This window comes from Puntigrus tetrazona, unplaced genomic scaffold, assembly GCF_018831695.1.
Source record: "Puntigrus tetrazona isolate hp1 unplaced genomic scaffold, ASM1883169v1 S000000005, whole genome shotgun sequence".
Lineage (NCBI taxonomy): Eukaryota > Metazoa > Chordata > Actinopteri > Cypriniformes > Cyprinidae > Puntigrus > Puntigrus tetrazona.
The window spans coordinates 315,722-332,531 of NW_025047685.1; the positions used below are offsets into that span (position 1 = coordinate 315,722).

General features: G+C 37.9%; 1 protein-coding gene across 1 annotated transcript in view; it reads right to left on the minus strand.

Moving 5' to 3' along the window:
• Positions 1 to 16,810, minus strand: part of mpp7a (membrane palmitoylated protein 7a) — a 91,703-nt gene that overhangs the window by 61,967 nt on the left and 12,926 nt on the right. The window contains exon 2 of the mRNA XM_043229448.1: positions 7,651 to 7,810. Within this exon, the coding sequence (XP_043085383.1) occupies positions 7,651 to 7,687 (37 nt within the window). The 5' untranslated portion in view covers positions 7,688 to 7,810. The remainder of the gene's footprint in view (positions 1 to 7,650; positions 7,811 to 16,810) is intronic.

Below are 16,810 nucleotides of genomic sequence, written 5' to 3' on the forward strand. Positions count from 1 at the left end.
GCGAACAGCTGAGATGCTGTCACACTACTAACCAATGTTAAGAGAGAACTGTCACTACTTTAAGGCAGTCACTCAACAACACTGTTCTTCTGACCGCTGACCATCTGGACACAGGCTGGGTTTAACAGTCAACATCTAACCTTATGTCCCAGCAGCCTATAATAAGATCAGTGTAAACTGACCATTATTGGCTGCCAGGCCAAATATACCAGGCGGGATGTGAAAGAATGCTGTGCCAAGCAGTGTTTCCTTTTCACACGCCTACACTTCCCAGCGGCCTCCAGAAAATAACAGCGTTCTTTAGACATCAATGGTGAAGATGGAGTACAAAAGGGCGGAGCGGAAGGCGGCAAGGTCTTGCTTTTCAAATTCGCAACATTATGGGTCAGCAGCGCAGGGCACGGAGAGCAGCTTTAATTACACAGGCTGTCAGGAAAACACAGAGGTCATCCAAACTGTCTGGAGTTACGCGAGACGTGCACAAACCTTTAAGTGCATATGCACGCAAACATGGTGGTTTTTTAGAACAACACAGAATATTTAAAAGGCACTCACACACGGACCTGTAAAAAGAAACAAGGATAGCACATGCAAACACACAGACGCATGCCACAAAAGAGGCTGTCCGCATGGGAAATATGCTCCGTTGGCTCCCCGTCTGGCTCCTGTCGGCCTCGCACTAGCCAGGAAGAGGACAACTGGCAGAAAAAAAAGGGACCAGATAGATTTACAACACAGGCCACATTTCGAAAACAGAAAAATGGCTCTCTTTAAATGTCTTGTTTGGATGAGTTCAAGAGTCAATAGTGCAAAAAGATTCACACACACACTCGGCTCAGTGAGCTGTGTGGCAGGAAATGAACGCTGGGCCGTGCTTCTCTCCTTTGAGTGCTGAGAGACTGACTCTGTGAAGCAATATATATGTCAGGCGAACACACGCTCATGCATAAGACCACCTCAGGGGTCAGTATTTCAGGTGCTACTCGGAGAACATGGTTCATGCCTGTCTGTGAGAAAACCGAGCGAGTGAATGGAAAAATGAAAAACAAGAACAGCTGCACTCTATGTACTTCCATTCATTTTCTCTTTGATTTACTTCCTAAAACAGAAAAAAAAAAAAAAAAAAAAAAACTACATCCACAGAGAGAAAGAGAGGCCCTCTAGAGCTGACAAATTATAGTAGAGGAGAGAGGGAGAGAAATATAGATACAAAATGAGATACATCTAGCCATCTACATAACCGTGAAGCTGTAATGAGTTGTAAATTGTAACCTTTAATCTGTTCTTGGTTTATCCGTGTGTCTTAACGGGCCGATATGCATGAAGCATACAAAAACGCATGCTCTTTTGGCAGTCTGAGCCCGTTTCAGGGTTTTCATCACCGTGTTCTCAGCTCCGGTCTCCTAAACCACAACACCACATCAGAGCTCTTGCCCAGGATCTCAGAGATCTACTTGCATGTTCTGCACCATCTACACCAACCGTAGCTACACATTAAACGGTGTCTAGTCCTATACATCAGTACTGTATACACAGCATTATACACAATTACTTTTATTGATAAAAATTACTTTAAAAAAAAACTGTTTTGCATTGTAAATGGTGGCAGTAATTTAAAGGGACAGTTCATCCAAAAAAGAAAAAAAATTGTCATTAATTACTCATCAACTTGTTCAAAACCGAAGACCCTTGTTCATCTTTGAAACCCAAATTAAGATATTTTTGCTGAAGTCCCTGACCCTGTATTAGAGGTCTACCATCTAAAGCAAGCACAACGGGTCCTGAAATACTTTCGGGTTAGGATCTGGTTAATGTTTAATGAATAGCTTCGGGTTCAGGTCGGGCTCGGGTTTGTAGCTAAACTAAAAACTACGCTTCCTGCATGCACACACAAAGTATTGCACACAGATATCTGAGATAGCGCAGCAAACACACAGCCTGGAAAAACTTTTATTAGCTAGTAAAAGAGCTCTGATAGGCTACTGATTAGAAACATTTCTCTGCAAGGAGGGGATAAAATGACTGTTTTTGAAGTTTTTCAGATGCTCAGACACGGAACAAGAACAAGAAAATTAATAAATTAAAAAAAGAAAATATTGATTCCGTTGTATACAACCATTCAAAGACTCAAATTTCTGACCACTGCAACTGATTTTCATAAATTTGCATAATTGATAAGTTTTTTTTTTTTTTTTGGTTTCCTTGTTTACAAGTATTTGTTTACTGACCGATTTCATGTGATTTTTTTTATTGGCCATTTGTTGTGAGAAATAATTTTAAAGCCTGTGCAGATCTCTACACAGCGTAGGCAGCAACACAACTGACACCTTCAAGGGCCAGAAAGGTAGGAAGAACAAAAAAAAAAAAAAAATAATAATAATAATAATATAATAAAAGGAAAAGGAAGCCAATTGTAAGCGTTTCTCCTCTTTGCATCTTCTCTAAAGTGTGGCAACAAGGGAGCCTCAAAACAACTCAGTTGACTTAAAAACAATGATTGTTGAACATCATGGTTTAGGGGAAGAATACAGAAAGCTGTCTCAGAGATTTAAGCTCTCAGTTTCAACTGTGAGGAACATTGTGAGGAATTGGAAGACCAGAGGCACACTTCTAGTTAAGGCCTGAAATGGCAGACCAAGGAAAATCTCAGATAAGCAGAGGCGCAGGATGGTGAGAACAGTCACAGTCAACCCACAAACCAGCTCCAAAGACCTGCAACATCATCTTGCTGCAGATGGTGTCACTGTGCATCGTTCAACTATTCAGCACACTTTACACAAGGAGATGCTGTATGGATGAGTAATGCGGAAAATGCCTTTTCTCTGCACTTTTCTCTGGGCTGGATCTTTCAACAAGACAACGACTCTAAACACTGCTCAAAAATCTAATAAGGCATTCATGCAGAGGAACAAGTACAACGTTCAGGAATGGACATTTCAGTCCCAGACCTGAATATTATTGAAAATTCGTGGTGTGATTTGAAATGCACCACTGTGGTGTGCATGCTCGGAAACCATCAAACCTGACTGAACTGGACATGTTTTGTAAAGAAGAATGGTCCAAATATACCTTCTGCCAGAATCCAGACTCTAATTGGAAGCTATAGAAAGCGTTTAGAGGCCGTTATTTCCACAAAAGGAGGATGCACAAAATATTAAGTTATTTTTTTCTTTTGTGGTGCCTAAATTTATGCACATGGCTCATTTGGTTTAAATAATTCCTGCACACTTTCCATAAATAATATAAACTTATATTTATATACTAATAGGCTTTGTGTGTACACAAGAGTGCTGACACAGGAGCAGGTTTTATCATATGAGTGTGTGTGTGTGTGTGTGTGTGTGTGTGTGTGTGTATATATATATATATATATATATATATATATATATATATATATATATATATATATATATACACACACACACACACACACACACATATGACAATGATAAAACCCCGCTCCTGTGTCAGCACTCTTGTGAACACACAAAGCCTGACACAACAGAAAAAAAATAAAATAAAATGGGTGAATCAAGTCATTATATTTCTTTTCTTTGTGCTCAAAAGGTATTCTCATACCTTCATGGACTATTTTAACAATCTCCTAACTACATTTCTGGTTCTTGAACATGGCAGTTGCAGGACTCTGTAAAATACATTCAGGTGGTGCATTTTTTAATAAATCCGTTAAACGCCTCTAAACAAAACCCATTTACATTTAAAAAACAAAAACAACAACAACAACAACAACAACAGTACTATCCAATAAAATGTGTTTCATAGTCATTTTAGTTTGGCATGATGGTCCACTGGTGATTCACTTATATATGGCAATATAATAAAGACCATGTAAAGATGCTTTCAGAAACTTCATCTACACTAACAGGTTTTGTTTTTGATCTCTTAAGCTCTCTAAGAGATGTACTTATTTGATCAAAAACAGGAACGCTGCAAACTATTACAGCATTTTTATATGAACATTTTAAAATGCATTTTATTCCTTTCATGTGTAACTGAAGACTACAATGACAACTGCAAAAATTGCTTAGCCATCACTATTTTTTCAGAAATTGAACCAGCTGATTTGATGCTCAAAATTATATACGTCTTAACTCTGAGCAATTTAATGCATCCTTGCTGAATAAAAAAATATTTATTTTGAATAGCGATGTATATTGCACAACTTTGGTCATTTGGTTCCTAAATTCCTAAAAATCAATCATTCCTGGGTCTTTTATTTTTCCATTTCGTATCCATGAAGTGCTTGTCAACATGTGGACACACAGACAAATGGGTTTTTCTGCTTCTTTTCTGATCTAGCTGCACAGTAGCCAAGGTCAAACCATCCCTCAACATGAGCATCTCTGGAGCCCTGAATTTCTGTTATTTTACTGCGATTAGACCGAACAGGAGGGAATGTGATCCTGAAGCGGCCATCTGAACACCTGTAGAAAAGATTTGGTCCAATCACACACTGATTCCTTGTGACAGTACACATTTCATGTCTATATCGGAGCTCAATCAAAAAAAATAACAGGACTACAATTGACGAGTATCAATTTAAACTTGAGTTTTTAAAACTATAGCTATTACACTGAAGAAAGGATGCGTGACTGAAATATGAGCCAACGCTGTCCTCATCTGACTAGGGCTATTATGTCACTCCCAGCAACACCTTAATACTGTGATAAAAACTTCTGCATACCTACAAAAATAATGCTTTTGTTGCAATTGCGTCTAAATATGTTCAGACCCGTTTTAAATTCCAGCAACCACATCACTCCACATATTTATATCCTCTGCTCGTCGTCGTCAACAGATATCTTGATCCTCTCAATATAGAGATATAAAAATAAAATACAAATAAATGAAATTCCTTGTCCTTCTGCTTTTCTCCCTCTCCTTTCTCCTGCATTTGGTAAAATGAAGTGGAAATTTTCATTCTGATGTAATTGGAAACAGGGAGCTATTCCAGTGGCAACAAATCCTTGTGTTACAGTCTTGTATCCCTGTGGCAGTAGAGGGAGAGAGAGAGAGAAAGAGATGGAAAAGAGGAGGATAAATGGCTGGAAATCGATAAAGTGCTCCCAAAGCGCATGCTGCTGCCGCTACTAACGTTCCTCTCTCCCTTCCTCTCTTTCGTTCTGTCCTCTGTTCCCAGATGCTCTGCATTCTTGACATCAGAATGGAAAAATTTACTGTTAGCCGAGAAGAAATTTAATATGACCATTCCTGTCATATCCCTCATTGCAGCCATATTCGGCCGGTTCTCTGCTGAAGCCATAAGAGAGACTCCGCACCTGAACGATAAACAATATGGAGCTCAATATGGATCTCGTTATGCACAATAGCATCATTACACCATACACTTGTTTCTGAACAGGACTTATGGAAATAAGCGGATCCACACACACACCAATCAAAAAAAAAAATTCCAGTTTCAAGTAGAATACCTGCACGGATAGCTTCATGCATAAAACCTGTCACACATCAATTCATCTTCATTAGAGGAGGCTTATCTGCTAAAGAACTAAAAATTTCCCACGTGTCCCTTTTGGTCTCTCTCGAGTCTACATGGCGCTCTTCTCTTTTTACTGACGCCTTGGGGAGGGTTATCATAATTGGACAAGCAGGCCAGCCCAGAATAACACAGTAAAACTTCATATGGCTCATAAAAACCTAGTAGGGGGCTATGATGCTCCAATCAAAAGGGTAGATTCAAAGTGATCAGGCTAACAGACTGTGGGGAAGACAGGTGGGAGTGCAGCTCTAAGGACCAAAGCGCTCAATGAATGAGCTTTCCTTTTACCGTGGCTGAACTGAGAGAGATATCAATGACAACTGAGCCCGTCTGAACATTCACTCCTGCTTCTGAAAATAATAAATAAATGACACGCATATATATTTGTGTTATGTGTGTATTATTTTACATTTAAATCTTCATTCATTTAAAATACATGAATGCTTTTTTTAAATATCTAATACAAATGATATTAGTAAAACATGAATAAAGTATAACCATACGAAAAACTTTAATTTATAATAAATTAATGTTACTCTATATATATATATATATATATATATATATATATATATATATATATATATATAATTTTTTTTTTTCTCCCCTCACAAAATATAAAATACAAATCCAATACACTAATATTTATAAAAAAAGCACAAAAATAAAATAAATAAATTAAAAGGTAAAAAAAAAAAAAAAAAAGTTTAAAAAGTAAAAAAAAGTTTTATAATACAAATACAGAATTGAGCTGGACTGGAATTTGGAGGGGGAAAAAAGACTGCTTGGTGGGGGGGGATGATTGAGTTTGCAGTTGATGTAAGAGGAATTACAGTAATTTATCATATGACATCAACACCAGATTCTCGTTCTCTCACATTCACATTTTACAGGTAGTGGGTGGACGGGTCGGTCAGCCCAAGGACACCCCAGGGTAGTGAAATCAAATGCCATCAGGAAGCAAAACACCCCCACAAAAAACAAGATACATATGATGGGGTAAAAGAACAGCATTTTACATCTATGCAGAACAATGAGACTAGAATATAACAGACACTGTGTGATGGCGAGTTGCAATGAGAGAGGGAAAAAAAAAAACAGATCCAGAAGAGCCAGAAACAAGCTAATAACTTTTTGGCAATCATCCTTAATTTATAGTGGGCTTTGGTGATTAAATCTCAATTTCCTGCTATATGAATGAAACATTTAAGGTGTGTGTGTGTGTCCGAGAGAGAAAGAGGGTTTATGTCAGGTGTCCAACAATAGCATAGCAGCCAACAACCCATTAAGAGCAGTGGCATAACGTTCAGGGCACATGAGCCCTTGTGCACATCTTGACATGAGGGATGTAATGGTTCTAATCTATCAGATCCACAGTGGCTTTCTGGGCTTTCAAAGTGTTCATTAAAATCTGTTGGGCAAGACAGGATTGCGCACAGCAGACGTAACCTAACCATACCAAATGTCTCCCAGCAACCTTCTGCTCGTCCATCAGAGTTTTATACCCCAACTAGGCATTAGTTTCTAATGGATTACATTCAAATGGTAATCCCTTCTTTATAAAAAGGAAATGAGACAGAGTGAGGGATGTGTGCAGAAGAAAAAAAAAAAAGACAAAGACAAAGTGCGCATCTGAGTTACAAATTATATAGCAGTATAGTCTCCAGACACCAAAAACACTTAAATTTAAAGAGTCAGTTTTTGTTTTTTTTAAAGGAAATTGCAACTATTATTCTGCAAGGATACATTCAATTGCTTAAAAGTGACAGAAAAGACATTTATAAATTGAGCAAAAGATTTCCATTTCTTATAATATGTACTTTCTATTTAACGAACCTTAAAAGCAGCACAATTCCTGGGGACCCCCAGACACCAGCTATTTTGTCTCTCTCACAGAACACACCCAGTTCAAGTCTCGCAGATTCGACTAATGAGCTGATGAGTTTAAATCAGGTGTGTTAAAAGAGGGACGCATAAAAATATTCAGGGGTCCCAAGGACAGGATTGATAACCACTGTATTAGACATTTTTACAATTATTGATCATAAGCTGTTGTTATTTGGCCATACTTGGCTGGTCAAACTAGAAGACCCTAAACGCTGCACAGTAAGAGGTGCAAGACGAGGTACCTATCTCACTGCCGGTTCTGGTGGAGAGGGCCGGCATGGTGACTGGCAGATCTGCTTCCTTTCAACTTTGCAACGTTATCACAAAAATCCAGCAGCTTTGGGGCTGGCCGACTCGACCCCAGGAAGAGTCTGCAAATCCGTGGTTATGTCATTGGCAAATCTATATAAAAAAAAAAAGACAATTTATTAACACATTATATTAAAAACAGTTCAAATTTAAGAATGCATGTACAAATGAAAGGTTTAAACTGGACAAGCTCTTCTGATTCTGTAATATCTTTGATATCTAATGAGATCGAAGATGTGAGGCAAAGGAACAGGGGAAGCAGCAAAGACGGAGATACATTAGCCCCAAATGTTCCCAAAATCAATTCCAATTTCTGCTTTTTCCGTCCAGGGCCCTGTGCCTGCCCTGATCCGTGCCGCGGCACAGAAAGCACCTGAAACCTTTATGTCACCCTAAAGACCTGTAACCAGTGGCCCGAAAGAACAAATGAAAAACTGAGAGATGGAAAGAGGAAGGTGGGGGCAACCATACTTGCTCTGCCTCTATATAGATCACACAGTATCGGGTTTGTGGAACAAGAAACCGTATGGAGAGGAGAGAATAAAAAAAAACACCTGATCGCAATGAATGGTATGCTGGAAATTCAATCATATGCTACGAGAAAGTCAAAGCGCGCTGCTGCCATCTAGTGGTGACATTGCAGCTAATTACAGGTTACAAAGTGCAGGCAGTCATCGGGTGGACCTGCGATTTAAACCAAAAAGGACCGAAAAAGTGATTTGAGCAGGAACTTGTTTAAGACTTAAAGTGATTTTACACACTTAAATACAAAACACAGACACGCTCTCCAGATAGCTGGCAAGAACGTGGTAGAGATCAGATGCTACACGCATCGCAAGCCCCCGCAAGATCAGAGAGAGTTCACAGAGACAAAAAAAACCACCTTGGTCGGTTTGATACATTTCCCTTTTCATTGTTTGTTATATTATCCTTCACTCTCTCTTTCCTCTGCGGATCTTTCGATGTCCCTGTGCTCTTGTAACTCGACTGGCTCATGGCAGTCATGCTGTTATTAAATGCATGGCGTGTCATTGGTGTGCACATGCTGTTTTAAGAGCACACGCGTCTCGCTATTCCAGTGTGCGCAAGTGTTTATATGTCTGTAAACTTCATACAGTGAAAAAAGAAAAAGAAAAAAAAAAAAGTTAGTCTTCCAGTTTATAAAACACTTTGACTAATATTAATGCTGTGCTGCTACTGATGAGCAAAACACTAACGCGCTTTTGCACATGTACACAAGTCAAAGGGCAAGGTGAGGATGAAGGGACTTATCAAAACAGGAACCGCATCAAGCTATTAAAATGTAATATATTTTTATTTTTAAGGAAAAGTTCAAATTTTAATACAAAGTCAAGCAAGTAAGAAATAGCTTTTAAAGATTTTAAAGTAGAAACATGTAAACATGGGAGTATTATGCATGCCTTTAAATATTATTTACGGTTTAAAAGTTTAGAAATTAGACAGAAATCCAAAACGGCACCCCTGTTCAGAGATCTATTTATTTATTTTGTGGCAAACAAGATTATGCCAAAATTTTGTCAATTGAGCTTAACTTGTACTGAGCCCAGAGCATTAATGCGTTATACATATGGCATAAGAGAAATTGTTGTTTTACCTTAAAGCTACATTTATTACTGGCATGCAGCTGTACAGTTTAAGCCATTCCCCGCAGACCACAAGAGAAATGTCAGGACTTCTTACATTTTATAAAATGAGAGTAATTATTTTAGGTAATTGATCTGGGCTCTAATATACTTGAGCATCACTGCTTTTTAGAGAATATGTGAATCACTAAATCAAGGGCACCAGGAGATCATTGAATCATCTGCAGGTGCATTAAGAGTCTTATAGATCAGTAAATCAAAAGAATTACAGCATTTATGTTGGACTGAATGAGCCTTTAAAGCTCTAAAGATGATGTAGTGGAAAAATGAATTATGATGAAGGGCTACTGGAAACGTGTGCAACGTCAGTGCTGTAATAAGAGCAGGTAAGGGCTAAATTCAGCTGTGCTGACTCATTGGTTGCATTTTTACCGCTGAAACGTCATCTGAAAAGACCCATATATATATTGTGTATATTCTGCATTTTGTTGGGATGTATATTTAGAACTTAAAGCTTTTTTTTGTATTTCAGAAATAACCTTGCTCGCTGTTTATCTTGTGCGCTCACACATCAGGTTTGCCGCAATAAAAGCCTATTAGAACTTCATCCATAAAACACACATACCTGTTTTATATGGAAAAAACCACAAAACGCTTCCCTGACTTCATACAATGAACCACTGGGAACACAATAAATTGCCACGTGCCAGTAACGCATCATAAGGCCCTCTGACTGCGAGTGTGTCTGCTAAAACTATAATAAAATGAAGTCACTTGGATGGGAGCTTATCTGTTGCTATGTTGGGCTCAAGGGGTCAGTAGCTGGCTGCTTGGATTCGGCAGTTATTCCCTGCTGGAAGATCTTACACCATTATGTTGGCAAACAGCATATTTAACTATTGACTAAACCATTTCTATAAGTAGTATTCAAATAGGAAAAAAAATAATGAAGTGGATGTATAATTAGCTTTTTGTAGAATTTAACAGTATGAAACAGACTTGCTTGTCTGCTGCAGTTCAAGGTTTCTCTTTTGTTAGCAGGGCCCTATTAGCCAGCTTTCTCATCTTTATTATTAGGCATCTTCTTCCCCCATCGCAGGCTGTATACAATTGGAAGTCTAATCTCTTAATATTTCATTACAGTAACAATTTGCACCTGCTTCTTATTGTTTTGAAAACATTAAAAAGGTCCATTTTTACAATCTCCTGGGTAGCTTAATTATAGTTCTCTTGAAGGTAAAGAGAAAGAGCATTAATAAAAGTAACACGGCTTTGTTTCTAAATCTGCTTTTCATGTTAATTCATGTCAAGTCTGCCCATGCTTCACACCTACCAACTGATAACACACACACACACCCGCATATATACACACCCACATACCCGAACAACAGGAATAACGCGTTTCTACAAGTGGTTTTTTTCTTCCAGTCGTAACAATATGATAAAAGTAAAATACAGGAGAGTCAAAAATTTTTGGGAATCTTATTCATTACAGAAGGGCTGTATATATTTTTTTATGTTAATATGTATACAATAAAACTAAACTTTTATTATTTGGCAAATGGAGTTGTCAGGACAATTAAAAAAAAGAACTAAATTAATAAATAGCCTCAATAATGAAAACAGAAGAATCATCCTTAATGTTAGAGTCCTACAGCAAAAAGGCATGCTTACACATTGTAACCACCAGGTGGAGATAAAGCATAAATCTACTTTTACAAATCATGCACTCAAACACAGCATACCACATAGTTGAAGAAATTAGCATGGGTTAATTTTACTTTTACTAGAAAAAATAAAAATCTAGAGCATATAAATGTGCTTTTTTGTATCAAATTATTCTACAAAAAAACACTAGTCACAAAAGGTCCAAAAAATTTACAAACCAAATAAAAGATCAAAGTCTAAACTGAGAAATGGTTCAATAGTTTCAGCTAGCTCAAACTTAATTTCTACCAGGCCTTGTTATGTGTGTTTCGCGTGTGCATATGTGTGTGCGTGTGCGCGTGTGTGTGTGTGTGTGTGTGTGTGTGTGTGTGTGTGTGTGTGTGCGCGTGCGCGTGCGCGTGAAAGGAGCATTTGAGATTTGGAGCATTGTGAGCATCATTAAGGTGATGATGTGAAGTGTTTGTGTGAGAACAACAGCCCCGTTCCTTCAATGAGAGTTGGGTGGAGTATTGTGTGTAACTGTCTCTATGGGCCCTCAGAGGCTGTGTGGAGTCATTAGGAGATGAATGATTTATTTAGGGCTCTTTTTGGAAGACAGCTTCCAGAGGCACTCTGCCACCCCACCACACATCAGCGCTCGCTCTATTCATTCATCTGTGGATTGGCACAGACACACACAGAGGGTACAGCACATGTGAATGAAAGCTTTAAGTGCACACCGTTGTTGAAACGGTTACAATAACATTAAAAGTGAAACGGTAACCCACATGATTGAGCGCCAGTCAGCTACTTCGGCTGATTATTAAAACACAGCACAATACCTCATCTGATTATCACCACAAGCATGCTGTGTAATGATTAGAAAAAAAAAAAAAGAAAAAAAAAGTGGCATGCAGGTGGAAAGCAAGTTACAACAATGCTGTTGACAGAGGGCTTTTTACTTTTTTGCAAAAGTGCAGATGTTTGGGGACAATAAGGTTTTATTTATTTGCAATTTGAATTGAATTTTTGTGTTGTTGGGATTCATAAATGACAATAAGCGTTGGGATGCAAGATCAATCTTTTATCTTGTGTAGTGTGTCATAGTGGTCGACAAGGGATATCACATGTGATACTATGTCAACACAAAGACTAACAGGTTTCCATAATAATAAGTTCCACCATATCTGTGACACCAACCTACAGGAGCAGAGAAGTGTCTGCACACATGCTATTAAAGAAGCCAAAACCAAAGAGAGACAATAGTATTGGGATTGCTAGGTGGAATTTTACAAATGGAGGATTTAAATGTTTGTGGAGCTAATGCAATAATCCTATTGCATTTATGTGTTGCCATGTCCACTTATTATAAGCGGCAATTACAGTAAGCATCTTTGGGCTTGGATAATAAAATTTCCTAACACCAGTTTTAGTTAATAAAGCAGGTAGGCAGAGGTCAATATTTGGTATGTGAGAGTATATGAACTCAAATTTTTCATGGTTTGGCCATTTTCTCATTTGTTTCTGGCAAAACTGAGTAAAGACATGCATCAGTTTTATATGAATTTTTTTTTTTTTAACTAAAAATCACAGGTCAATGTGTCATAACAGTAAGATACGCTTCTTACATGCAAACATAATGCAGGGCATCATTTTGATGAAAGAAGCAGATGGCTGTGACATGTGTGGACGAAACAAGGGAGTAGCAGGACGGATGGAATTAGTGGATTTCTACAGCTGTTTAGTGACTAACAGAGCTGCCGCGCAACTTTTGGACCTTTCATTACTATTAAGGTCTATTCACTTTTGTTGCTAGCTATTTTGATCTCTTAAGTCAGTGGTTCTCAATTCCAGTCCTCGCGCCCAACCGCTCTGCACATTTTGTATGTCTCTCTTTGTTAACGCACCTAAATCAGATAATTAGATCATTAGAAGAGAGCTCTGTGCATGAACGGTGTTCCAATTGACATGGTGCTCTCTACTCCCTGAGCAGGGGAAATCCGGTAAAGTTTACCTCGCTTGGGAACATGCAATCACGGATTTGCGCTGTAAATAAATTAATACGATTTAAATCACCTCTCGCACACTTCAATGCACTTCGAATAGAACGTGTAAGTTTGCTTCGAACTGGAATCATGGCCACGTCGCAGGGCACATACATTCAAATAGACCAAACATCTGAAGCAACAAGAGAAACATACAAAAATGTACATAGCAAATTGAAGACTGGAATTAAGAATCGCTGCCCTAAGTGATTACAGCTATAGGGTAGAGTTTGTCAGACTGAGGTGCATTTTACCCTACCCCTTTGGTAGTAACAATATTTGTTAAAAATCTAAAATCAGACCGTTTATTTTTGTTATTGTCACTTTTCTGAAGACATTTAACTTCAACATAAAACAAATAATACACAGCTTTTGGGGACCTTCCCCACTCTACCCGATGTTTATCCATGCAAAGCCACATGTCCCCTTCAACATGTTTTTGTCTGCTTGACAGGACTGATGTGTGTACCTTGTATTAGAGCAGTCAAAATTACTGCAACATGTCAGCTTGCAGGGCCGAGGCGCCACGGGAGCGACCCCAAAAGCATCAAGAGCCATATGCATGCCGGTCGACCCCAGACAATAACATCCCCAAACACACTGCTAAAATGACAACTGCCTTATTGATGAAGATGAAGGTGAGGGAGTGACCAATGTGTCTCCAGATCTGAACTCTACTGAGCGCCTGTGGGGTATCCTCAACAAGTGAGAGCAGCGCCACCTATTTAACACGGAGCAGATCAGTGGTGTCATTATAGAGGAGTTGAAAAGGATCCCAGCAACATTAGCTGTGTCCCAATTTAAAGGCCGCATCCTTCGGAGGATGCGACCCGACCCGGACTTCTAAGGCCACTCGGAGTCTGGCCTTCACAGGATTTCCTGATTGCGTCACCAGGTGTTCCCGATCGCCACGCCTGTCGCGTAGCAACGGTGTAAGAAGAGAGCTGCCATAGATATTATTTGTTAATGAAAATAGAGCCTGAATTGTTAGTTTTTGACTTTTAAAGTGTAATTTGACCATTAACTGTAAGCACTGGGTTTTGACTTACTTGAATATTGAAATTACGTGATAAATGTTGACTTAACTAAAATGTATTATGTTCATCATTGTCCATTTATGTACATAAGTAAAATATTTAACCCTGATTAGTTTCATGTACATTCATTTAACTTAAAAAAAAAAAAAAAAATAAAAACTTTACTTTTACTGCCGCTCGTCAAGTGCAGCTGTCACGGTTATCAACAGTCCCCCATAGGCTAGACCGGTCTGAGTCATTTAGACACAGCTGTAGTTAACAACTATCTGTTAATACTGCAGCAATAAATTTGTTTGTTTCATTTGCAAAATAACAAAGTGATGTCATGTAATGCAATACATTCATATGCAAATATTTATTCCCTTGTTTTCAACAAGTTTAGTATACAATAAAGTTTTTCCTCAGTGGGCTAGTACCAGTTACTGGAAGTACTTTAGCAAAGAACAATTTATTTTTCTTTACAAATTCTATGTTAGAATGCAAAAATGCAAAATAACGAAACAAAAACAGTGAAACAATTTTTCCCACTCTTTCCTATGGGTCACCTGGTGTTCTGCTCACACTTGACTATTCAGAGGAAAAGTGTAACTAGTAAATGAAACATGTTTGCAGGGATTCTCTCTTTAACCTCAAGTTAATACTGTGAGATCAAAAGTCAATTTCCCATCACAGACACAAGAGTCCTCAGGCTAATCCACATGCTAAGCCTCTTAGCATGAAAACAAACAATGGCAGCAGGCCGCGTGGAAGCGCTTTCTCAGGACAAATGTAAGACTCTCTCTCTAATCGATAAGATGACCAATTGAAACAAAAAGGTTTACATTTTTAAAACTCAAGTTCGACACCATCTCATCTCATGCATCTCATTACTTCTCATTTCACTTTTCTCATTGCTTCTTTACAATTTCTTCTATGTTGAATCTCTTCAGCTCCTGCATTTTAATAAAATTATTTTATTTTTAGTAAATTGCATTATATTACAATAATCCAACTCTCATTCAAACTAAACTGCTCACGCTCCAACGTTTTGCTGTTGGTACAAAAATGTCCAGAAATGCTAAAGAGTAAAATCCAAAAAGGCAGTTTGTGTGACCTTCATAGCCACACTGAAAGCATGCAAGGCTTGTCTGGCCAAAGAAGAACTGCCCCCAAAAAGCCTGGTTTCTCCCAAGGTTTTTTTCCCCCCATTTTGTCATGGATAAGGTTTTGGTTCCTTGCTGCTGTCACCTCTAATCCATGAGAAAGCACTCAACATGTATTTTAAATCCTTTTTCATGTTTTAAGAGTTATAATTAGATTTTCTACTTCTGATTATGTGTCTTAATGGTAAAGCCTAATAGCAGTCTTTTTTTCCCAAGAACTCCCTGTGGAATCAGTATCGCTGCAACATGAGGGATGTAATGTCTAGTGCTTTGTTATTGTATCTCATTGCGAGTGTCTGGAAAAAGTGCTTGCCCATATTTTGATTGACTGATGTTTGACTTCTGACTTCAGAAACTTTAATAGAAAAAAAAAATAAAATGTTGTAATAAAAATTCAAACATGAAAGTTAATGTTAAAGGTTGTTAAATTTACAGGGAAGTATACTGTTATGCTAAAAGTCATCCTTTGCAGAACAATGCTGTGTAGATGGCAGGCACAAAGACATACCGACACTGCATTACACACAGACCACAGAAATTCAAATGGTCATTTAACTCTACCAGCACTGGCCTCCTTTTCCTACAGGCAGAGAGACAAAGAAGAAAGCTCAATGCAACAAAAAAAGTACCCTAAAAAGACAGATCTTGCCAGGAACAAGTTTTATAAATATGCACTTCTCTTCTCAATAAACCTGTTAAAGTTAATTTTAACAAGAACTTTCTAAAACTTCTGTATCTATTAGGGGTGGGCGATAAGCTCAAAATGAGATCAAAATATCTGAAAAATATTTCAGATGATATTTATGCAGAATAGAACAGCGTTAAATTTGGTGATTATGGCTGACAGGCAGCAGCATGTATTAAACAATGAAGGGCATCTTCCTTTATTTTCCAATGAGCTACTGTCATTGATGACAGACTTTTTTTTTTTTTTTTTTTTTTTTTTTTTTTTTTTTTTTTTTTTTTTTTAACATTCTAGCAGACATTATACCAATTTTCTTAAAAAGCGAGCAAATTAATTGTGTCAAAGATTGGATTTGTCTGAAAGAAGAAATTCATATACAACTAGGATGCTTCAAAATCAAGTAAAACAATTTCATTTTTGGTGAACTAACCCTTTAAAATGTAGATAAATCAACTCCACAGCTTACACTTGCTGTTTTGCGCGTGTCTTCAATCATACAAAGGGCATGAGCACAGAATGTGAAAAGGCGAGAACAGGAGAAACAATTCTGTTAATCTGGACTGCAGTACTCTTTTCAGTATGTCAGTATTATTGCACATTCAAAAGAGACAGCTGCTGCTGTCTGTCATTATTAAGAAAAAAAAATTAAGCTTTAAGCTGAAAAACGTTTTGCTCTACTGTACAATTACATTTAGAATTTGCTTTATTTGTTATTAAAAAATAAGAACAAAGTTAACTGCATCAAGATATATCGTTATCATGAAATAAAATGTCCCATACCATGAAATAAGGCAGATATTAAGTGTTTGTACCAAGTGTGTGTTGCTTTCTGTATATTTATTTTCACTGGATGTGTGCAGGTCATTTTATAACTAGCAGGCGATTAGGCCAAAGCTACCAGACATTGATCTTTACCTTTTTAGAGAGCAGCAG